At 42.4% G+C, this 22,249-nt stretch overlaps 1 protein-coding gene across 1 annotated transcript in view; it reads left to right on the forward strand.

The window, feature by feature from the left end:
• Positions 1-7,873: 7,873 nt before the first annotated feature.
• cspg4ba (chondroitin sulfate proteoglycan 4ba) overlaps positions 7,874-22,249 on the forward strand; it is a 115,179-nt gene continuing 100,803 nt past the window's right edge. Inside the window, exon 1 of the mRNA XM_048542226.2 lies at positions 7,874-8,030. Coding sequence (XP_048398183.1) covers positions 7,961-8,030 — 70 coding nt within the window. The 5' untranslated portion in view covers positions 7,874-7,960. The remainder of the gene's footprint in view (positions 8,031-22,249) is intronic.

Below are 22,249 nucleotides of genomic sequence, written 5' to 3' on the forward strand. Positions count from 1 at the left end.
TAGTGGGTTCAGTTGCATGGAAAATTATGGAAAAAGTTAAAGGGAGTGGAAGCTCAGCAGAGTTTATTAATGCTTCCAGAACAAGGAATAAGGCAGAGAATATTGAAAGGGTCAGAAATCTAACTTCACGCATAGCAGATAAGGAGGCAACGATGATAAAGGGCCAGAGTGAGCGTGTTGAATTTTGATTCAGAGCAGATTGAAATTGGCAGGTTTGATGTTGTGGCTATCAGAAAAGTTGCTGCAAGGGGGTCAGGTCTGGGAACTAAACATCCGAGGATTCCACATCCTAACAAAGAAAACAGGCAAATGGGTGGAAGGAATGGGGTTGCCTTAACAGTAAGAAATGAAATTAAATCAATAGCAAGAAGTGGCAGATGGAATACAATGTGGAAAGTTGTCAGGTATGTAATTTGGTAGGAAGAATAAAGGCACGAATTATTATCTAAATCTGGAAGTGTTTTGGAAATCTGATACGCATAGACACTTTGGATTCTCCTAAGGTTAACATGCAATTGAAATGTTGGCATTCATTTCAAGAGGGCCAGAAAACAAAAGCAGAGATGTACTGATGAGCTGTTTAAGACTCTAGTCAGACAGCCTTTGGAATATTGTGGGGAGTTTTGAGACCCGTATGAAAGGGTGCATCCAGAAATATATTCACGTCTTTGATGCTAAATTTTGCCACTTCTTCCTGTTTTGCACAGCCACCCTCTGAAAAGATAAATGCTTTATCAGCAAGTTACTTTGACAATCTGTAAGTAACATTGCATGATTCAAATAAATTAGAACTAATTCGGCTAGCAATACAAAATAGCTACATAGAAATCATTACACTTACAATCCCATCAGAGGAATACCACGAAAACTAATGCACATGAACATTACATGCATAATCTTCACACAGGTTTGGTTTGGTTTAAAGGTCTGTGTCATTCATGAAGCCCTCAAGGGTTGTTCCCTGCTCCTCTGATCTCACTGGGTTACTGTGCAGGAGGACTGGATAACTGCTGTCTCTGCCATCAGGGGCAGGCCTCGATCAGAAACCAGGCCAGAAATATATTCAAAATAATAATGACAGTATTGATGTCCCTGGTTTCTAGGCCTTAACTGCTTACGAAAATACATATTTGCATTCTTGCCCCCACATCAAAGACTTAACACGGCAAGGCTCCCACTGTGATAATGATAGGTGTTGGAATCAGTCATGTACTTCTAATCCTATAATGACAGCACCTCAGGCTTGTGTAAACAGATAGCTAGTGGAACTGTAAACAGTCAACACAGGCTTTTTTCTAAATGTAAAGAGCTGGTGAATTTAAATGATTTTTACAGCTTATTAAATTCCAATAGTTTATCTATTAATTATGCACATTCCTATCTATCACGCTTTCAAAGGGCATGTGATCACTGCCAAACTACATTCTGAACCTAGCCAAAAAGGTCCCATATTGCTTCACAAGGACACCTCACCTCTCTAAACGATTCTGGCAAGTTTGGGCCTTTTACTCAAATGCCTAAAGCTGAGGAGAGGTGTGCTGTGCACCTCACGAATGAAGACTGTATCTATTTTAAGTTAGTTGCATTTTTTTACTGTTTATGTGCATTCAGGAACCAGAGATGTACAAACTACAACCTGCTTCCCCATAATCCCAAGTGGTAAAGGCTGCTCTTACATCCTATGTCTTCAAATGGCAGGAGCCAAACTCAGGACAGGCCTTCCAGAATTAGTACTTTGGCAACATTTGCCCAAGTTGGTAACCCCCACTCTGTTCTATTCATGTTATATATTAATGATCTGGCTGAAGGAGCTGAGGGCATTGTTGCTATGTTTGCAGGTAACACAAAAATAGGTGGAGGGGCAGCTAGTCATGAGAAAGTGGGGAAATGGCAGAAGGACGAGGACAAGCTCAGAGAGTGGGTAAAGAAGTGGCAGATGGAGTTCAATCTGGGAAAGTGTGAGGTCATGTGCTTTGGAAGGAAGGAAAGAGGTATAGACTATTTTCCAAATGGGGAAAAGCTTCAGAAATCTGAAACACAACAGGACCTAAGAGTTCTAGTTCAGAATTCTCTAAGCATTAACATGCAGACCACCTCTTTGAGCAGTAAATATAGTAGACTGGATTGAGGGAAGTGTAACTGAGTTATTTTTCCCCTGGAAAGTGTGTCTGGCATCTTGGACAGTAAGAAGGAAGGAAGTGCAATGGAAAGTGTTGTATCACCTGGGCTTGAGGACGTTGGTTCTGTACATCAGGGAGTTGGAAACATGAGGAGGAATCTGACTGAAACTTACAGAATACTGAGAGGCCTGGATCAAGTGGGCATGAAGATGTTTCCACTTGGTGGAGAGACTAGGACCCAAGGGCACAGCCTCAGAGTGAAGGAATGACCCTTTAGAGCTGAGGTGAGGAGGAATTTCTTCAGCCAGTGGGAGAATCTGGGGAACTCAGTGCAGCAGAAGGACGTAGAGGCCAGGTCACTGAGTGAATTTAAGACAGACATAGACAGGTGTTGATTGGTAAGGGGATCAAGGGTTATGGGAGGAGGCAGTCGAATGGATTTGAGAAATGTATCAGCCATGAGCAAATGGCAGAGCAGACGTAATAGGCCAAATGGCCTAATTCTGCTCTTATATCTTATGGTGCCCATGAAAACTTGGCCCATGAGGTGGAGTTCACAGTGATTGATGCCTTGAGTTGATAAATAGAAAGAAATTACACCATATCGAGCTTGACACCAACAGAGGTTTTTAAAGGTAGATATTTTATGGCGTAATAACGTGATACATGCAGAGTATAAAAAAATTCTCAAACAGATAGAATATTCATGTCTATTCATTCCAGATCAAAGATTCCCAATAGTATGGGAACAGGCCATTTGGCCTATCAAGTCCTCATTAACCCTTCAAAGAGTATCTCACCCAGACCCACCCCGTACTCCTGTAACCCTGCATTTCCCATGACTAATCCACCTCACCTACACATCCCTGGACACTACGGGCAATTTAGCATGGTCTAACCTGCACATGTTTAAATTGTGGGAGGAAACCGGAGCGCCCAGGGGAAACCCCCTCAGGCACAGGGACAATATGAAAACTTCATACAGTCACCCATTGGTGGAATCAAACCCCAGTCTCTAGTGCTGTGAGGCAGCAGTGCTAATCACTGTGCCACCCCAATTCATTGCAAAGTGAATGATTTCTTCCACAACACCATGGTTATTTGAAATTATTTAATGAATTTAGAAAAATAGGGTTTCCTGGAGGATTTCACTCAGTGCATCTGTAATGTAATTTGACATGGCTTGGATTTTAAAATCCAAATGCCTTGTTTTGTCTCCACACCCTTTATCCTTCAGGTGATTTGACTGTTTACTAACTGTGACTAGCATTCCACATGACAGTGAAACTAAGCAGGGAGACTTCTCAACCCATAAACAATGTGAGCCATGGTGGGAAAGCTAAGAAAATTGGATGAGATAGCCAGTGAGGCCCTTCTCAATGTCAAGAACAGAAGTCCCATTTCCCAACCAAGTGCCGAATGGTGAGACGTGATTCTTGTTACTGAGTGATGAGAGGCCATTTTTTGAGAATTAGCATGAATTAACATCTTATTACAACTTAATCTCATCTCTTAATATCTAGTTTTCCCAACCATCAAATAGAAACTAGATACCAAGAAAATGCAACATGAAAGTTAGAGCAACTCACCAGTTGTTCCTTTGGACCTTCTCCTTGGACAGCTTGCACCAACATCTCAGGGCATGGCAATCACAAACACTTCATGCCCACAGACCCTGGCCATACAATACGCACCAATATTGCCACTTCCCCGTGGATCATCTCTCATCCATTTACATCATGATCCTTGGGTTTGTTTGTTGGATACAATCAAACTCCAATGTTTGTCTGCTTTCTTCATATGCTATTGTACAGAACCGAACTGCTTTAATGACTATGTGTACATTTTTTTTTAATGAATAAAACATATTTTTGAAAGAAAGAAAGTTTACAGCATAGTCTTATATTTCAATGCTGTACTTTACAGCATACCAGTACCAATGACTGAAAGACTGCTGCGAGGATAGTTTGACCAGGGAGGAACTCAAAGATAGTAGGAACTGCAGATGCTGGAGAATCTGAGATAACAAGGTGTGGAGCTGGATGAACGCAGCAGGCCAAGCAGCATCAGAGGAGCAGGAAGGCTGGTGTTTCAGGCCTAGACCGTTTCTGAAGAAGGGTCAAGGCCCAAAACGTCAGCCTTCTTGTTCCTCTGATGCTGTTTGGCCTGCTGCGTTCATCCAGTGCTACACCGTGTTATCTCTGGAACTCAGTGATCTTGGTTGTTGTCTTAGAGCTCTCTCATTTTGTGTCTACCTCAATGCTTACAGCATTTCTGCCTTGTCATGCCTTAATGCATATTGCTCCCTCATCCAGAGCTTACAGACTCACTGTATTTTGTTCTTTGTTTGCCTTTTGGTAAAGATGTGAAACCGAGAAGCTGGTCAAGGCTATCAGCATTCACCTAACATGGCAGTGGCCATCTGCGGAGACAGGAACAAAGTTAACATTTTCAGTCTGGTATGACTCTTTTTCAGAACTTAAAGGTGTTATAAAGTAAGTTCATTTATTCTTTTGAATAAGACAAAAGAATAAAACAGAAATCCCATTGGAGAGGAAGAGCACAGCTTGTTTAAGATGAGCATATCTGGAAGAAACATGGCAGTGAACTAAATACTCAAAGAAAGAAAAGTAACGCAGATGCTGGAAATCTCTAAAACCAAACACAAAGAATGATGGAGAAATTTAAAGGGTCCGGCACTACGTGTGGAATGCAAAATAGAATTAATGTTTCAAGTCTGGGATGACTTTTTCAGAACTGGAATGTGTAGGAAATTATGTTTTTCCATACTGTCTTTTGGCTTGTTCAAAAGTAAGTGTTTTATTCAGCTGGGGGGTGGGGCACGGAAATCTTAAAATTTGAGTGCTGTAAGACCCTTCAAAGGGCAACAGCACTATACAGTGAAGTTGAAATACATGCTATGTGAGGCTGTAAATGCTTGCATTTTCAAAGACTAACACTTGAAGGAGTGAGGCTCTGAAAGCTTGTGTTTTCAAATAAACCTGTTGGACTATAGCCTGATGTCAAGTGATTATTGACTATGTGAACCAAAGGCATTAACCTTTACCTGAATCCACATGTCAACAAATCAGCACTCCTTCATAGAATAGTTCATAGAATCCCTACAGTGTGGAAACAGGCCCTTTGATCCAACAAGTCCACACTGGCTCTTAGATTATCCCATCCAGACTCATTCCCCTGTAACCGACCTAATCTACACATTCCTGAACACCACGGGCAATTTAGCATGGCCAATCCACCTAACCTGCACATCTTTGGACTTTGGGAGGAAACCGGAGCACTTGGAGGAAAACCACACAGACACGGGGAGAATGTGAAAACTCCAGACAGACAGTCGCCCAAGGGTGGAATCAAACCCAGGTTGCTGGTGCTGTGGGGTAGCACAGCTAACTACTGAGCTACCATGTCGCCCTCCTTGTCACAGTTTGATAAAAGCTTGTTTCCCTTTACATTGGGCATTTACTTTGAATTGTACCGATGATTGCAAGATGAAAAGTTTTGACAAAATATACAAATTTTTAGGTGGATTGGTGTCAGAGTCTCAGGTTGTGGTCTGATTGACAACTTTCTTAGCTGAGAGATAGTGAATAATACACCATTCTGCACTCTGGGAATTATTATAATGAATGACAGGGTGACTGAGCATCTTGAAATCTTTCAGCTAATCAGAGACTGCCCACAGGGTTTTGTAAAGGTTAGCCTGTCAAATTGGATTGAATTGTTTGAACCATTCCTAAAGTAATGGACAGGGGAATGTCTACTGATATTATTTACAGATGATCTGTATTGGTGCGACAGCTATTCACTGTATTCATTAATAACAGGATGATGGGATAGAAAGTCACAAATATAAACCTGCCTGTGTAAAATGATAGATGGCATTTTATAGAACGGACATGTAGAATTACAAAGAGATATTGATGTACTAAGCAAACAGGCAAAAATGTGGCAAATGGCTATTAATGTAGGTGGAGAAGTTATTGACTTTGGACTTAAAAAGTATAAAACAAGATACTTTCTAAATAATCAAAAATGCAAACAGTGTTGGTCCAAAGAGATGACACCGGAACTACTATGAGCAGCTCTATCCATTCCTCTCCTCCCCCATACGACTTTACTGGCCTTGGAGAGAGTGTAGCAAAAATTTAACAGATTGATACCTGGTGAAATTATCTGGCGAGATTAGACAAACTAGGATTTCACTACTGAAATTAAAAGGTTAAGGGGTAATTTGATCAAAGTTTCCAAGATAAATGAAAGGAAACAGTCGGGTAGATTAGGAGAAAGTATTTCTTCAGGTTGGGAAATCTAGCATTGTTTCAAAATCAGTCAGGAGTAAAAATAGGAAAACACTTTTTCATGCAAAGGGTGTTAGAAATATGGAATTTTCTTCAGCAAACAGCACGTGAGGTAGATCAATTTGGAAATGGCCTGGTCCTGTTGCTGAACACGGTAATAGTCTGGTGCAATGGGTGAACCGGGGCTGAAATCAGTAGAAAAGCAAACAGCTTGTGGTGGGAGACAAAAGCGCCATTGGTTTAATGTTTAGCTTAATGCATTACAGATTGTTTACGGCTGGATGTCAACAAATACAGGTGAACCATGTGGAGGGGGATGAAAAGTTGGAAGATTTATAACGCCTTTTGGCACGTGTCCCATTTCTAGCAAATGCTGAAAAATCATTATTCCTTTGTCCATTTCTTTCCTGAAATCCCTCACAATTCTAAGGCTTGTATCAATTCAGTCTTGCCATGTCAAATTTAGCATCTTCGGTTGCTTCAGAAGAATTGGCACACAGTTATATCTATCTATTGGTTGCTACTTCTTTTTCCACAAGCCTTTGAACAATTCCTTTGTTCTCTTCTGCATTCCAAAGCAAACAGCAAGGTTAATTAAGCCACTCCACCACTTCCTCATCTCATTTAAAAACTTCACCACACCCTCTTTAATGTTTTTTTCCACCGTGTTTGTAATTACAACTGCATATTTAGTTATGAAGTGATAATTACTAAACTTCAAAAGTACTCATTCACTATAAAGCGCTTTGGGAATTTATGAAAAGCGCTAAATCTCAGAGGCATGAAAGTTGTACATGTTACAGCTTTTTGTTTGGCATTGAATTCTCCCTGACTCTTTTTGTAGCTTTCATATTGTCACTTCTTTGTATTTCTCAATCGCCATCTAAGACGGTCATTTCTTCGTGTTTATGTATATCCATCTAAGCTTGCCAAGCTCTTCCTTTGACTCTTAAGTCATCATTTTGTTCAGGGCCCAGTGTCCTCTTGAGGTCCTAGATTAGGCAAGGGAAGGGAGCCTTTTCTGAAAAAGGATCCGGACCCGAAACGTCATCTTTCCTGCTCCACTGATGCTGCCTGACCTGCTGTGTTCCTCCAGCTGCACACTGTTTCTGACTCCAGCATCTACAGTTCTCCCCCTTCAATCTGTCGCCTTGTCTCAATTTTGTGTATTCACAGTCCTTTTTTGCAGCTTCTTTTCTCACTTTCAACCCTCCCAGACGCTATTAAGCATCAGGTCAGTTGAGAAAACACAGGAGGAAGTGACAACGAGTCGGACTGACATTTTAACCTGACCCCACCGCAGTGCTATTGAAGCAGTAAGTGGCTGTGCTGGGAGTAGTTGCAGTTTGACAGACAGCCTCAGATGGGGAGAGGCGGTGCTGCTGAAGCTGCAATGTGGGACGTGCTCCGACGCTGTGCGTCGGGAGCGATCCGAGCGTGCTGGCCCCGGCTGTGATTGATAACAAACTTTCGGCCAAAAAATGTAGTAAAGCAGGTCGGAACGAACTCCGCGATTCAAGCATGGGCTTCTCAGGGAAGTTCGGAAGCGTCCTGTTGCTTTTGGAGATGTGTGTGTCTGCAGCTAATGGAGGTAGGGATTTGGAAAGTCACCCAGTGTTTGTCTTCAGGGAGCACCGCAGGCTTGCTCCCAGGAAAGACAGGGTTCCATCAAAGGGATCAATGTGGCATTTCTTTCCTCTGCACGCCCACTTGTTACTTTTAAAATTTAACTTGCTGTAGTTCCCATGTTATTGACAAATCTCTTGCTCTGACCGTTAACAGACTAGCCCGGCATCGGTGTCTCATCCATTTCTCAACAAGAGAACAGTATGGAGTTAGAATATTGAGTATTTTTATGCGGTATTCATTTGTGCTTCATGATGATATTTTTAAAATGCTGAATGTGAAGTGAATTGCATAATGTGTACTCATATGCAGTTGTTTGCACGCACTATTAATTGTAGATTAGTTCAGTTTAAACAAATGCAAGTTTTTTTAAACTTAATTGAGTTCTAATGTAGTGAAAATGTATAAATAAATTGGTTGATTTGAGTTTTGCTCCAGTAAACGAGCTGTTGAATCCACACTTTAAGGACTCTACAGCACTTGCCCTACAGTCAAGTTTAATTCCACCAGCTGTCAGTCCAGTGTCATGTTTTTCACAGTGATTGCTGTTTTTTTCTTCCCTTTCTTCATAGTATTCAAAATCCTGGAGTAATGAAAGAACATCATTCAGTTTTGTCTGCTTTACTGTGCTGTGCTTTTCATTATCCATTATGCCTTCCAAATACAACAAGATGACTAGTATCATCAAGATCTTTGTCAAATGGACTTCAGCTTTCAGAACTATCTGTCTTCCCAATCTTACACAGCTGAATGGATTGGATTGCAACTGCTGGTTCTGATCATGACATCCTTTCAGGTTTTGTCATTTGTCAAAATCAAATGCAAAATTTGGATTTCCTTGAGTGTCAGTGAAGGAGCTGCTTAAGCTATTGATACGAGCCTAACTTTGAAAGTGCAGTGTAAAAATTTCCAACCTCTTTGTGACTTCAGTTCTTGAAAATAGGGTTTATGTTCCTGGATTTTATTTTAACCATATTTTCAGATAAATGTTTTGTAGGGATAAAATGACCTTTTAAGGATTTTTTTAACACAAAACAGATTTGCGTGAGTTTTGGTGGCAAAAGGCAGTGAGGTGGAAGGTGATTAAAATGCTTTCAAGCCTGTCTTTGAAACTGTTTCCCCTAAAGGCAAATCAATAAGGAATCCATTTGTTTGCCTAGGGAATTAACATAGGTTACAACTGCTGTGTCTTGTAGGTTTTTGGTGTCAGGCACTTTTTTCAGGAGCTGTATGAGATCAGCAGCCCCTTGAATTGCAACCACCAAGAACAGGCAGAAGTGGCTCGAGTGTCTAGTGAATACTTTGCATCAGTATTCACGATGGGGGAGGACATGGTGAATCTGGGCGTGCCCAGGTTTATGTTCTGGAGCACGTTGATATAAAAAAGGAGGATGTGTTAGGTGATTAGATAAGCATTAAGGTAGTAATATCCCTAGGACCTGATGGGATCTATCCCAGAATATTTTGGGAGGAAATTGCTATGGTCTTGGAAGAAATCTTTGTATTCTTTTTAGTCACAGGAGAGGCTTCGGAGGACTGGAGGATAGCCAATGTTGTTCCTTTTGTTTAAGAAGGACAACAGGGATAATCCAGGATTTTGAAGAAGTAGCAAAGATTCTTGATTAGGGAAGGGCAGTGTATGTTGTCTTCATGGACTTTAGCAAAGTCTTTGACAAAGTCCCTCATGGCATGTTGACACAAAAGGTGAAGTCACATGGGGGCCTGCAGTTAGCTTGTAAGATGGATGCAGAGATAACAGGGTGTAGAGCTGGATGAACACAGCAGCCCAAGCAGCATCAGAGGAGCAGGAAGGCTGACATTTCAGCCCTAGACCTTTCTTCAGAAATGGGGGGTTGGAAGGGGGTTCTGAAATAAATAGGGAGAGAGGGGGAGGTGGTTGGGAGATGGATAGAGGAGAACGTAGGTGGAGAGGAGACAGACAGGTCAAAGAGGTGGGGATGGAGCCAGTAAAGGGGTAGGTAGGTGGGAGATAGGTCAGCCCAGGGAGGACCTACAGGTCAAGGGGGTGTGATGAGGTTAGTAGGTAGGAGATGGGGGTGGGGCTTGAGGTGTGAGGAGGGGATAGGTGAGAGGAAGGACAGTTAAGGGAAGCGGGAAGCATTTCTGAAGAAGCCTCCACCTCTCTCCCTATTTATTTCAGAACCCCCTTCCAACCCCCCATTTCTGAAGAAAGGTCTAGGCCAAAAATGTCAGCCTTCCTGCTCCTCTGATGCTGCTTGGCCTGCTGTGTTCATCCAGCTTTACACCTTGTTATCTCAGATTCTCCAGCATCTGCACTTCCTACAGTTTCCAAGATGGATACAGGACTGGCTTAGTCATAGAAGACAGAGAATAATAGTAGAAGGGACTGGAGATCTGTGACTACTGGTGTTAGGTTAGAGACTTGGGTGGAGAAATGGCAGATGGAACATAATCTGGTCAAATGTGAGGTGATGCACTTTGGAAGGTCTAATGCAGGAGGGGTCTATACAGTAAATGGCAGAACCCTTAGAAGCATTGACATACAGAGGGAATAAAAACCAGAAGAACTGTGCATGCTGTAAAACAGGAGCAAAAATAAAAGTCGCTGGAAACGCTGCCAGACCTGCTGAGCATCTGTGAAGGAACAATCAGAGTTAACGTTTTGGGTCCGGTGACCCTTCCTCAAAACCGGATCTGAAACGTTAACTCTGAGTTTTTCTTCACAGATGTTGCCAGACCCGCTGAGCTTTTCCGGCAACTTCTGTTTTGTTCCTGACATACAGAGGGATCTAGGTGTACATATCCACAGTTCCTTGAAAGTGGCAACACAAGTGGATACAGTGATCAAGAAGGCATATGGCATGCTCGCCTTCATTGCTCAGGGGATAGAGTATAAAAATTGGCAAGTCATGTTGCAACTGTACAAAATTTTAGTTAGGTCACATTTGAAATATTGTGTATAGTTCTGGTTGCCACATTGCCAGCAGGATGGAGGCTTTGGAAAGAGTACAGAAACGGTTTACTAGGATCATGCCCGATTTGGAGGGTATTAGCTATGAAAAGAGATTGGACAAACTCGGTTTGTTTTCACTTGAATGTTGGAGACTGAGGGGTGACCTGATAAAAGTTTACAAATGATGAGGGGAGTGGATAGAATGGGATTACCGGAGTCTTTTTCCCAGGGTAGAAATGTCACTTACAAGGGGATATAGGTTTAATGTAAAAGGGGAAAGTTTGAAGGAGATGTGAGAGGCAAGTGTTTTACACAAAGGGTGGTAAGGGGACGTGGTAGGAGCAAATATAAACAATGAGTTTGAGAGGCATCTTGACAGATACATGAATAGGCAGGGAATATAAGGATTTGGATAGCATAAAGTAAAAGGGTTTTCAGTTTTGAAAGGTGTCATATGTCATTGCAGGCTTGATGGGCCGAAGGACCTGCAACTTGTTCTTTAAAAATAGATGGGAATGAGTCAGGGAGTCAGGATTTTAAATAGATAACTTTGAGGTTGAACCCACCAGGCTCAGAAAGAGAAGGCAAGAATAAACTTGCAATTAATAGCCTTTTTCACAAATTCCAGGTAGATATTGCGAATCAGCCTTCTCAGATTTGCTATAACATACTTCTGGAGCAGGCTGGACTGGAACTCGGACCTCCTGGTCCAGAGGTAGGATAGCATCGCTGTGCCACAACAGCTCCTTCACAGTTTCCAGGTATCCCAAGTGTTTTCCAGCTGAATGAGTACTTCTAGAAGTGTATTCATTGTTATATTGTCAGAGTCATGGTTATCAATTTGCACACTCAGTTCCAGCGAACATAGTGTGGTAATAATCAGATAATCTGTTCCTGTGTTGTTTGATTGAAGGGTAAATGTTTGCCAACATAGTGAGGAGATTCCCCTGCGGTCCTTTGAAATAGGCCATGAGATTCTTTTCGCAGCAGATGGGACCTCGGTTTGACATCTCATTCGAATTATGACACCTCTGAGCAAGCACCGAAGTGTCAGCCTGGAGTTTGTGCTTGAGGCTATGAAGAGCAAGGTGAACCTTGTGACTCACGTGATGATGCTACTGACTGTGTGGTGGGAGCTGGCATCATTTGTATTTATGAGTTTAGTGGGTGCCAATGTCATAGCAGTGCTACAGATGTCAACCTTGTTTTCTGGGGGATGCTAGTTCATGTGTAAGCTGCTCACTGCACAGCATTATCCAGGGATCCAGGTGCACACAGCTACTTTCCTGCCATATTGTCTGAATTTTCACCGTCCTGATGTTACATGATCTAAGTTGCTAATATGACACTAGGATTTTATGTTCGGATAAATGAGGTCTTGGTAGTGCCTAGATTGCTGTCTACCCTGAGAAAAGCACTCTGAAGCAGCAAGATGGGTCCTGGAGTAATGCTAGTTAAAAGACTAGGGGTTTTTGTTGAAAGTAAATAAATTTTATCTCCTTTTCCTATTGAAAAATGTCACAAAATCCTTGGGAGTACTTTTAGATGTTTCATTTGATCCATTTGCTAAAGTTTATTGTCATTATTATACTGAGAGAGAAGCCCACACTGTTAATGAACTGAGCCAGAAGTGAAATGTCTTGTGAATTCACCAAAATGAGTCAGTTTGTCTCAAGCTTGTATTAACTTACAGAGGAAAATAAATTTTCACCAACATTCTTTCGTGAACTTAAAAAATTTATTTCAAAGCAATGCTCATTTATAAACAAATGGTAAAATGGGTAACAGCTCAGCTACTATTTCAGAAGTAAACATAAATTCTCATTTCCAAATTCACACATTCACAGAGAAGAGAACTTAGCTCTACAGATGATAATGGGAACTGCAGATGCTGGAGAATCCAAGATAATAAAATGTGAGGCTGGAAGAACACAGCAGGCCCAGCAGCATCTCAGGAGCACAAAAGCTGACGTTTCGGGCCTAGACCCTTCATCAGAGAGGGGGATGGGGAGAGGGTTCTGGAATAAATAGGGAGAGAGGGGGAGTCGGACCGAAGATGGAGAGAAAAAAAGATAGGTGGAGAGGAGCGGATAGGTGGGGAGGTAGGGAGGGGATAGGTCAGTCCAGGGAAGACGGACAGGTCAAGGAGGTGGATTGAGGTTAGTAGGTAGGAGATGGAGGTGCGGCTTGGAGTGGGAGGAAGGGATGGGTGAAAGGAAGAACAAGTTAGGGAGGCAGAGACAGGTTGGACTGGTTTTGGGATGCAGTGGGTGGAGGGGAAGAGCTGGGCTGGTTGTGTGGTGCAGTGGGGTAGGGGACGAACTGGGCTGGCTTTGGGATGCGGTGGGGGAAGGGGAGATTTTGAAGCTGGTGAAGTCCACATTGATACCATTGGGCTGCAGGGTTCCCAAGCGGAATATGAGTTGCTGCTCCTGCAACCTTTGGGTGGCATCATTGTGGCACTGCAGGAGGCCCATGATGGACATATCATCTAAAGAATGTGAGGGGGAGTGGAAATGGTTTGCGACTGGGAGGTGCAGTTTTTTTATTGCGAACCGAGCGGAGGTGTTCTGCAAAGCGGTCCCCAAGCCTCCGCTTGGTTTCCCCAATGTAGAGGAAGCCACACCGGGTACAATGGATACAGTATACCACATTGGCAGATGTGCAGGTGAACCTCTGGTTGATATGGAAAGTCATCTTGGGGCCTGGGATAGGGGTGAGGGAGGAGGTGTGGGGGCAAGTGTAGCATATCGTGCGGTTGCAGGGGAAGGTGCCGGGTGTGGTGGGGTTGGAGGGCAGTGTGGAATGAACAAGGGAGTCACGGAGAGAGTCGTCTGTCCAGAAAGCAGACAAGGGTGGGGATGGAAAAATGTCTTGGGTGGTGGGATCGGATTGTAGATGGCGGAAGTGTCGGAGGATGATGCATTGTATCTGGAGGTTGGTGGGGTGGTGTGTGAGAACAAGGGGGATTGGGCGGTTATGGTGGGGGCGGGGTGTGAGGGATGTGTGGCGGGAAATGTGGGAGACGCGGTCAAGGGTGTTCTCGACCACTGTGGGGGGAAAGTTGCGGTCCTTGAAGAACTTGGACATGTGGGATGTGCGGGAGTGGAATGCCTCATCATGGGAGCAGATGTGGCGGAGGTGGAGGAATTGGGAATAGGGGATGGAATTTTTGCAGGAGGGTGGTTGGGAGGCGGTGTATTCTAGGTAGCTGTGGGAGTCGGTGGGCTTGAAATGGACATCAGCTACAAGCTGGTTGCCTGAGATGGAGACTGAGAGGTCCAGGCAGGTGAGCGATGTGCTGGTGATGGCCCAGGTGAACTGAAGGTTGGGGTGGAAGGTGTTGGTGAAGTGGATGAACTGTTCGAACTCCTCTGGGGAGCAAGAGGCGGCGCTGATACAGTCATCAATGTAACAGAGGAAGAGGTGGGGTTTGGGGCCTGTGTAGGTGCGGAAGAGGGACTGTTCCACGTAACCTACAAAGAGGCAGGCATATACTGTGTTTGAAAATAAAAGCAAAAAAAAACACAATAGCACCCCTCTTGGGTCAAAAGTATGAATTCAGAAGATAGAATGGGTTGACTTCTCGTAGTTCCTTCAATTTCCTGTCAATGAGATTAAGATGCAGACAGTCACAGAATGGTGAAAGACCTTCAGACCAGATTTCAGGATGAGATGGAAACAATAGGAAACCTTGATGTTTGAAACTTTATCAGGTTTCACTGAGAAATCTCTCAGTTGATTTTACTTTGTTTCTTACCTACTGAGAGAGGGAGTGAGCTCTGCTTTTCCCTGCAAACTCCTCTATTGACAACTGCACCAAGGTCTGTGAAAGCACATAGAAACAGCCTCCGGACTAAAGTTACTAGGCACAGCACAGATCCCAGGACTTGTCCATGTCTGTTAATCCCACAATTTATTTTATTCATTTTTGTCAGATATGGGCATTGCTGGCTGGGAAGCATTTATTGCCTATCCCTAGTTGCCCATGGGAAAGTGGTGGTGAGCTTCCTTCTTGAACCACTGTAGTCCACCTGCTGTGGGTTGACCCACAATGCCCTTATGGAGGGAATTCCAGGATTTTGACCCAGCGACAATGAAGGAACACCAAAATATTTCCAAGTCAGGATGGTGAGTGTTGTAACTGTACTGGAACAGCTTGGTAAGGAGAGCAGCAAGTTCTGGAGCACAAGTCACAGTACTATAGTTGGAATGTTGTCAGGGCCTGTAGCCTTTGCCGTATCCAGTGCCTGGATTGAATTGACTGAAGACTGGTATCTATAATGCAGGGTATCACCAGAGGAAGCCGAGATGGATCAATCCACTCGGCACCTCTGGCTGAAGATTGCTGTGAAAGTTTTAGCTTTATCTCTTGCACTCATGTGCTGGGCTCTTCCATCATTGAGGATGGAGATATTTATGGTGCTTCCTTGACCAGTGAGCTATTTAATTGTCCACCATAAGAGCCATAAATTCACCCCTCTCTCTTTACTGCAGTCTTGCAAATTACATGCATTTTCATTAAATAGCAGACAATTTACAGTTTTCTCAACCTTTATCCTTTTATTTCTCATTCCATATATTTCATAACAACATATTGTATACATAACTATATATCTCTGAAAAGTGTGTAGACAAGTACGTGCCTTGCCCACAGATATGAGTACTATAATCACTATGCTTTTACTTCTGCAAAGCAGCAGAAAGATGGAACAGATGTAGTTAAAAAGTGGTTTGGTTTATGCCATTCACCTTGCTAAGTTGGTGCTGGTCTCCACCAATGACAGGACACTGTCTGACTGAACGGTCAAGGAACATCTTGATGTGCGTCCCTATCAGTGGTGTTCTGTATGTCATCTTCTCCAAGCCCGAGTTGAATTGTAGTACTTGTTCATGGTGAGTGGTTAGGGTATGGAATGCCCTGGAGTACAGTGGAGGCATGGTCAATTGAAGAATTCAAAAGTGAATGTATGATACCGAATCGAATCAACATGCGTGGGTTATTTGGAAAAGGCCAGAGTTTTGAACTAAGTCAAAATGCTCAAAGAGCTGGTGCATACCCAATAGGCCTCCTTCTGTGCTGTTACAGTTCTGTGATTCTTTGACTTGTCTTCACCATGTGTGCACCCCAATCCTGTGGCATCCTTCAAGATTTATGTATTGACAGTATCCGAGTGTCAGATAAGTGATGGTGTCTCTTCATTGATGTTGTGATGTTGAGTTGACCATTTCACCTTGGACTAATGTGTGTGGACAGGTGGCAGTTAACAGTCAAGCTCACTGGTTTATAGGGAAAGTAAACAGACTGTTGGACTTTATTACAAAGAGTATAATAGTAGGGAGGTCTTGCTAACACTATACAAGGCACTAGTCAGACAACAGCTGGAATACTGTAAGCATTTTTTGTCCTTTTATCTGCGGAAAGAGATACTGTCATTGGAGGCAGTCCAGAGATGGTTCATTAAGTTGCTACCAGGAGTGGAAGGACTGCATTGTGAGGAGAAGTAGAATATACTGGGCCTGAACTCATTGAAATTTAGAAGAATGAGAGACAACTTTGTTTAAACCTACAGTAAACCTCCAGGGTTCTTAGGAGAATTGACAGGATAGATATTTCCCCTTGTGAGACTGTCTAGGACCTGAGGGCATAAATTCAGAATAAGGGTTGCATATTCATAACAGAGGCAGAATCATGGAATTTTACAGTAGCAGGGTAGACCATTTGATCCATCGAGTCTGTACCAGTTGCTGAAAGATATCCCCAGCCCTCTAAATTCATCACTTTCAAATATACATCCAGCTCTCTTTTGAAACCTCCCATGGAATCTGCCTCTTCCACCCTCTTAGGCAGCACATTCCAAATTATAACAACTGTTTGACTAAAGAAGTTTCTTCTCATCTCACTCCAACTCTCTTACTGATAATCTTGAAATTGTCACCACTAGTTCTGGACATACCAACTAGTGGAAATAGAATGTCCTTCTTTATGCTGTCAAAATTGTTCATAAATTTGAACACCTCAAAAAGGTCACCTTTTAATGTTCTGTGCTCAACGAGAATAAGCCAAATTTCGGTAAACTTTCCTTGTATCTAAAACCACACATTCTTGGTATCATTCTACTAAATCTCCTTTGTTTTCTCTCCAGGGCTTTAATGTCCTTCCTTAAATAAGGTGCTCGGAACAGAACATAATATTCCAAATATGGGGAAGTGATGGCCTCGTGGTATTATCATTGGACTGTTAATGCAGAGACCCAGATAACGTTCTGGGGACCTGGGCAATAAGTGCTGTCTGGCCAGTGACACCCTCATCCCATGACTGAATAAAAAGAAAAAAGTTTTGGTTTGGCCAATGACACACAGCGGTGCAGCATCATTTTGTTGTTTTTATACTTTGTGCCTCTATTTATAAACCGTGGATCCTATAAGCTGCCTTAACAACTATTCCAACTTGCCTGGCCACCTTCAGAGAATTATACATGTGAACCCCGAGTTCTCTTTGCTCTTGTACTTCCCTCAAATTTTTACCATTTGAGCCTGTATTGTCTCTTGTCTGCAGCTGTGATGCGACAAGCAATATTCAATGCTATGGGGGAAATTGAGAACTGTCTCTTTTTTCCACCAAAGTTCAATACCTCCCATATATTCTCTGTGTTTAAATTCATCTGCCAGGCCTGTATGCCCACTTGGCCAACCTGCCAATGTCTCTCTGAAGTCTGAGGTGTCACTCTGACAATTTACTATTCTCCCTAGCTGGGTATCACCTGCCAATTTTGAGACTTTGCCCTCAACGCACATCTCCAATGAGGATTTTTTTCTGAGGGTAATAAATCCATAGGATTCTTTACTGCAGAGGGCTGTTGAACTGAGTTGTTAGGTGTATTCACAGTCAAGAATGATTTTTTTAATTAGTAAGAGAATCAAGGGTTATGGGGAAAGTGGAGTTGAGGTTTACCAGAGCAGACAGGGAGACATTGAATGGTGGAAGGTGGGTTGCAAGCAGGATGTTGAGCCATCAGTATCTTGCCTATCATGCTAGATAGCAGGATGAGTTTGAGGTAGGAGGCAGAAAGGATGCAAGACAGTAAGATGCCATAGTTCTCAATTTCCCCCATAGCATTGAATATTGCTTGTCCCATCACAGCTGCAGCATGATGCAAGGACTGTGGACTATAGAGTTCAGGAAATGTAGACTTGATTGACCTCTATCATACTTATGCAGTTGTATTTGTGAATATACAGACTTGTATCACTAAGTTGATTATTCTCCGTGCTCGTTTCAAACAAACTGTCATGTGACAATATGGAAACGAGGGTTGGAGTGATCAAGTGACCTCCCCATAAGTCTGCAAAGACAACACGACTGCCCAAAGCTGAAGGTAGTCTGTAATGAAATAATCTGTGGAACATGTTGCGGAGGTGCTGGTGTGGACAAGGTCAGAAATCACATGACACCAAGTTATAGTCCAACAGGTTTATTTGAAATCACAATCACAAACTTTCAGAGTCTTAGTGAGAGAGGTAGTATCCTCTCTCATACACACACACTCTTGCACACATGCACGTGCGTACACACACACATCCAACTGTGGGGTGAATTTGTATTTGCAGATACACTCAAAAAGTGCACAATTTATAGACAGTCAGTCAATATGGTGTTTTATAAATTCCTACTTTAGAAATACAACCAGTCTGACCCCGAACCAAAACACAAACAGGTTCTAAACAAGGCCTCACACCTAATATGCATTGTCTGTTCTAAAATGTCACCTCTTCTTAACACTGATAGAGCGTCCAGTTCTCTCAGGACAGGGACTTCAAAGGAATTAACATACAGATTAATCAATTAAAACCTTCTAACTGATTAAAAATTTAACAGCATCATAAGTTCAGTTTAGTACATCCTCAGTGGTGATGTGGCCCTTTGATCTTTTACTTATAAATTCAGTGTCTGATGCCACCTCTGTCACTAACACCTGAAGAAGGAGTAAGACTCCAAAAGCTTGTGTTTTCAAATAACCCTGTTAGAATGTGACCTGGTGTCGTATGAGTTCGGACCTTCAGAACGGGGACTTGAATGCAACTCTGATTGGAGTAATGCTAGAAACCAGCTGTCACAAGGATAAAGTTGCTGTTAACTCATCACCTGAAACTTCCAAGCTCCATTTTCTTCAAATATAAATGATCAGGCCTGTAACATTTATATCTTCCATGACAGAATGCTAGGACTGGAATCAAGAATGATGGTGATTTTTTTTGTGTGTTTCTGAAAACCTTAAGTTTTGTACCTTCTTTCAGTCATTAGCATGCTGCTAAGAGTCAGAGTCTTACAGGACAGAGACAGACACTTTGGCCCAAACTGGTCTATGCTGACTAAAATGTCCATCCACGCTAATTTCATTTCCCTGCACTTGGCCCAAACCCTTCTAAACCTTTCCTATCCATGTACTCATCCAAATGCCTTTTAAATGTTGTTAAATACCCACTTCAACCACTTCCACTGTCCGTTCATTCCATATGCGTACGACTCTCAGTGTAAAAAGAATGTTGCCCCTTAAGTTCCCATATTCTTTCCCCTCTTACCTTAAACTGATGACCTCTAGTCCTTGATTCCCCATCCCTGGGGAAAAAACAGAGTGCATTCACCCTATCCATGCCTCTCATCATCTTATACTCTTCTATGAGATCCCCCCTCAGTCTCCACTGCTGGAAGGAAAACAGTCCTAGCTTGTCTAACCTCTTCTTGCAACTTTATTCCTTGAGTCCTGGCAACATCCTTATAAATTTCTTCTGCACTCTTTCCGGTTTAATAACACCCTTCCTGTAGCAAGGTGACCAAAACAGAACATAATACTCCAAATGCAGCCTCACCAACATCCTGTACAACTGTAACATAACTTCCCAACTTCTGTACTCAGTGCCTTGAATGATGAAGGCCAATGTGCCAAAAGCTGCCCTCAATGTTCTGTCTACCTGTGACTCCGCTTTCAGAGAACCGTGCACCTGAATACCAAGATCCCTCTGTTCCACTACACTCCTTAAGGCCCGACCATTCACCATGAAACTCCAACCTTGATTTGACTTACCAAAATGCAATACCTCACACTTATCTATATTAAACTCCATTTGCCATTTTTCAGCCCATTTTCCCAGCTGATCAAGATCCTGCTGCAATTTCTGATAACGTTCCTCATTGTCTATGATACCACCTATTTTAGTGCCATCTGCAAACTTACTAATCATACCTTGTACATTCTCATCCAGATTAATTTTTGCCTGGCACGTATGTAGTGATGTTGTAGCCTCACCACATTTGAACTTCATTTTTTGTTTTGTCTGTTGCCAGCATTCCTAGCATTCTGTCGTGGAATCTTAATTAATTATGTAGCTTGATATTAACGGTAGAGTGAGGAATGTGCGTGGCCAAGAGATTAAAGATTATGGTGAAATACACTTCTGCTGTTGGTCCATATTACCTCATGGATGCTTGGTTTTGAGTTGTCAGATCAGATCTAATTCCATCTTAATTAGAATGCTGGTAGGTTTAGAACACAGTGGGTGGTAGGCCCACAGAGACTGCATATTGGCCACTTCTATGAAATCTGTTCTGAACAAAGCTGACTGAGATAAATTGCATTTTTTACTGCTCTTTCTCGTTCTTTTACCACATGTCACAGACCCTGTTTTGCAGTTAAGTCCTTCAGGAAATGACCAGATTGATCAATAAGGGGGCTATAAGCACTGTTTTTGATGGTTATTGAAATCCCCTATCCAGTGTAGATCTGTATTTTTACTACTTTCAGTGATACTTCCAAAAATAGATTTGAGCATTGGGCAGCACACATTCTTCAGCTGAAGGGGATGCTGTGGTAATCAGCAGGATGCTTGCTTTCCCATGTTTGACCTGATGCCAGGAAACTTCATTAGGTCCAGAGTCATTGTTAACAGAGGGCTGTAGCTGCAGAAGGTTGTGGAGGCCAAGGGAATTTAAGACGGAGTTAGATAGGTTGTTGATTCATAAGGCAATTAAAGGTTATGGGGACAAGGCAGGAAATTGATGTTGTGGCAGAGCAGACTTGATGGACTGAATGGCCTAATTCTCCTTCAGCATCTTATGCTCTTAAGGACTTCTGTGGCCACTCCCTACTGATGGTGCACCTCTGTGTTGACACTTCTGGTGGTTCAGTCCCAACGGTAGGACAGTACATGCTCAGGAATGGTGAAGGAGGAGTTTAGGATATAGGCTGTAAGGCATGTCTCAGAAGTATGACTTTGTCAGGCTGTTTGTTGTGTGATTAGTCCGTGGGAACAGATCTCCCAATTTTGACAGAATTTGGTGAAGAAGATGTTTGCAAAGTTGATTGGGAAATGTGTGCCCAGGTCAATGCCAAGTCAGTTGCCCAGTTTTATTCTTATTTAATTTTTTTGTGGTAGTTATTACATTGTGGCTTACCAAGCCATTCTTGAGTGCTGTTAAAGATATAACAGCATTGCTGTGTCTATATAGCGGCGCCAGGCTTCCTTCCCAAAAGGTAAGTTTTTGAATTAGGTGCATGTTTATAACAAAAACAGAAGTTGTTGGTAAAACTCAGCAGGTCTGGCAGCATCTGTGAAGGAAAAAAATGGAGTTAACGTTTCAGGTCCGGTGATCCTTCCTCAGAACAGAGGTGTTTATAACAATTCAGTGGTTTCACGATTATCATTACTGATACTATTTTGTTTTAAATTTCTGTTGACAATCAAGTTTAAGTTCCCACCTTCCATAGCAGGACATGAATTTGTTTCTAGAACATTAATCTAGGCCACTGGATAGTGGTGCCACCTCTTGATTTCTGTTTGAGAAAAGTCTTGAATTATTTTATTAGTGAACATCCATATTATAGGAATGAGTGGCCATGTTTGAGGAATATATGTTATCTAGTTTGCAGCAAGAATACATAGATTTTACAATAACACTCTACATTTCAATAGTATTTTCAATAGGAGGAAGACATCGAATGACATCTGTACGAATGGGAATAAGCAATTGAATGCAGTGCCAGAGAGAAAACACATGGTTAGGGCAGTTGACAAGTATTTAAACTTGAAACTTAAACAAATACCACCTCTCTTTATATGAAATTTAAAAGTTTCTCTTAGCATATTTTCAATGACGTCATGATTTTGTTCCATATTTGTCAGTAGGCTACAAAATGTTATACTGCTGTGATGTCCATGTCAGAAGGACCACTGTATATTACTGAGCTATC

The sequence above is a fragment of the Stegostoma tigrinum genome, chromosome 1, assembly GCF_030684315.1.
Source record: "Stegostoma tigrinum isolate sSteTig4 chromosome 1, sSteTig4.hap1, whole genome shotgun sequence".
Lineage (NCBI taxonomy): Eukaryota > Metazoa > Chordata > Chondrichthyes > Orectolobiformes > Stegostomatidae > Stegostoma > Stegostoma tigrinum.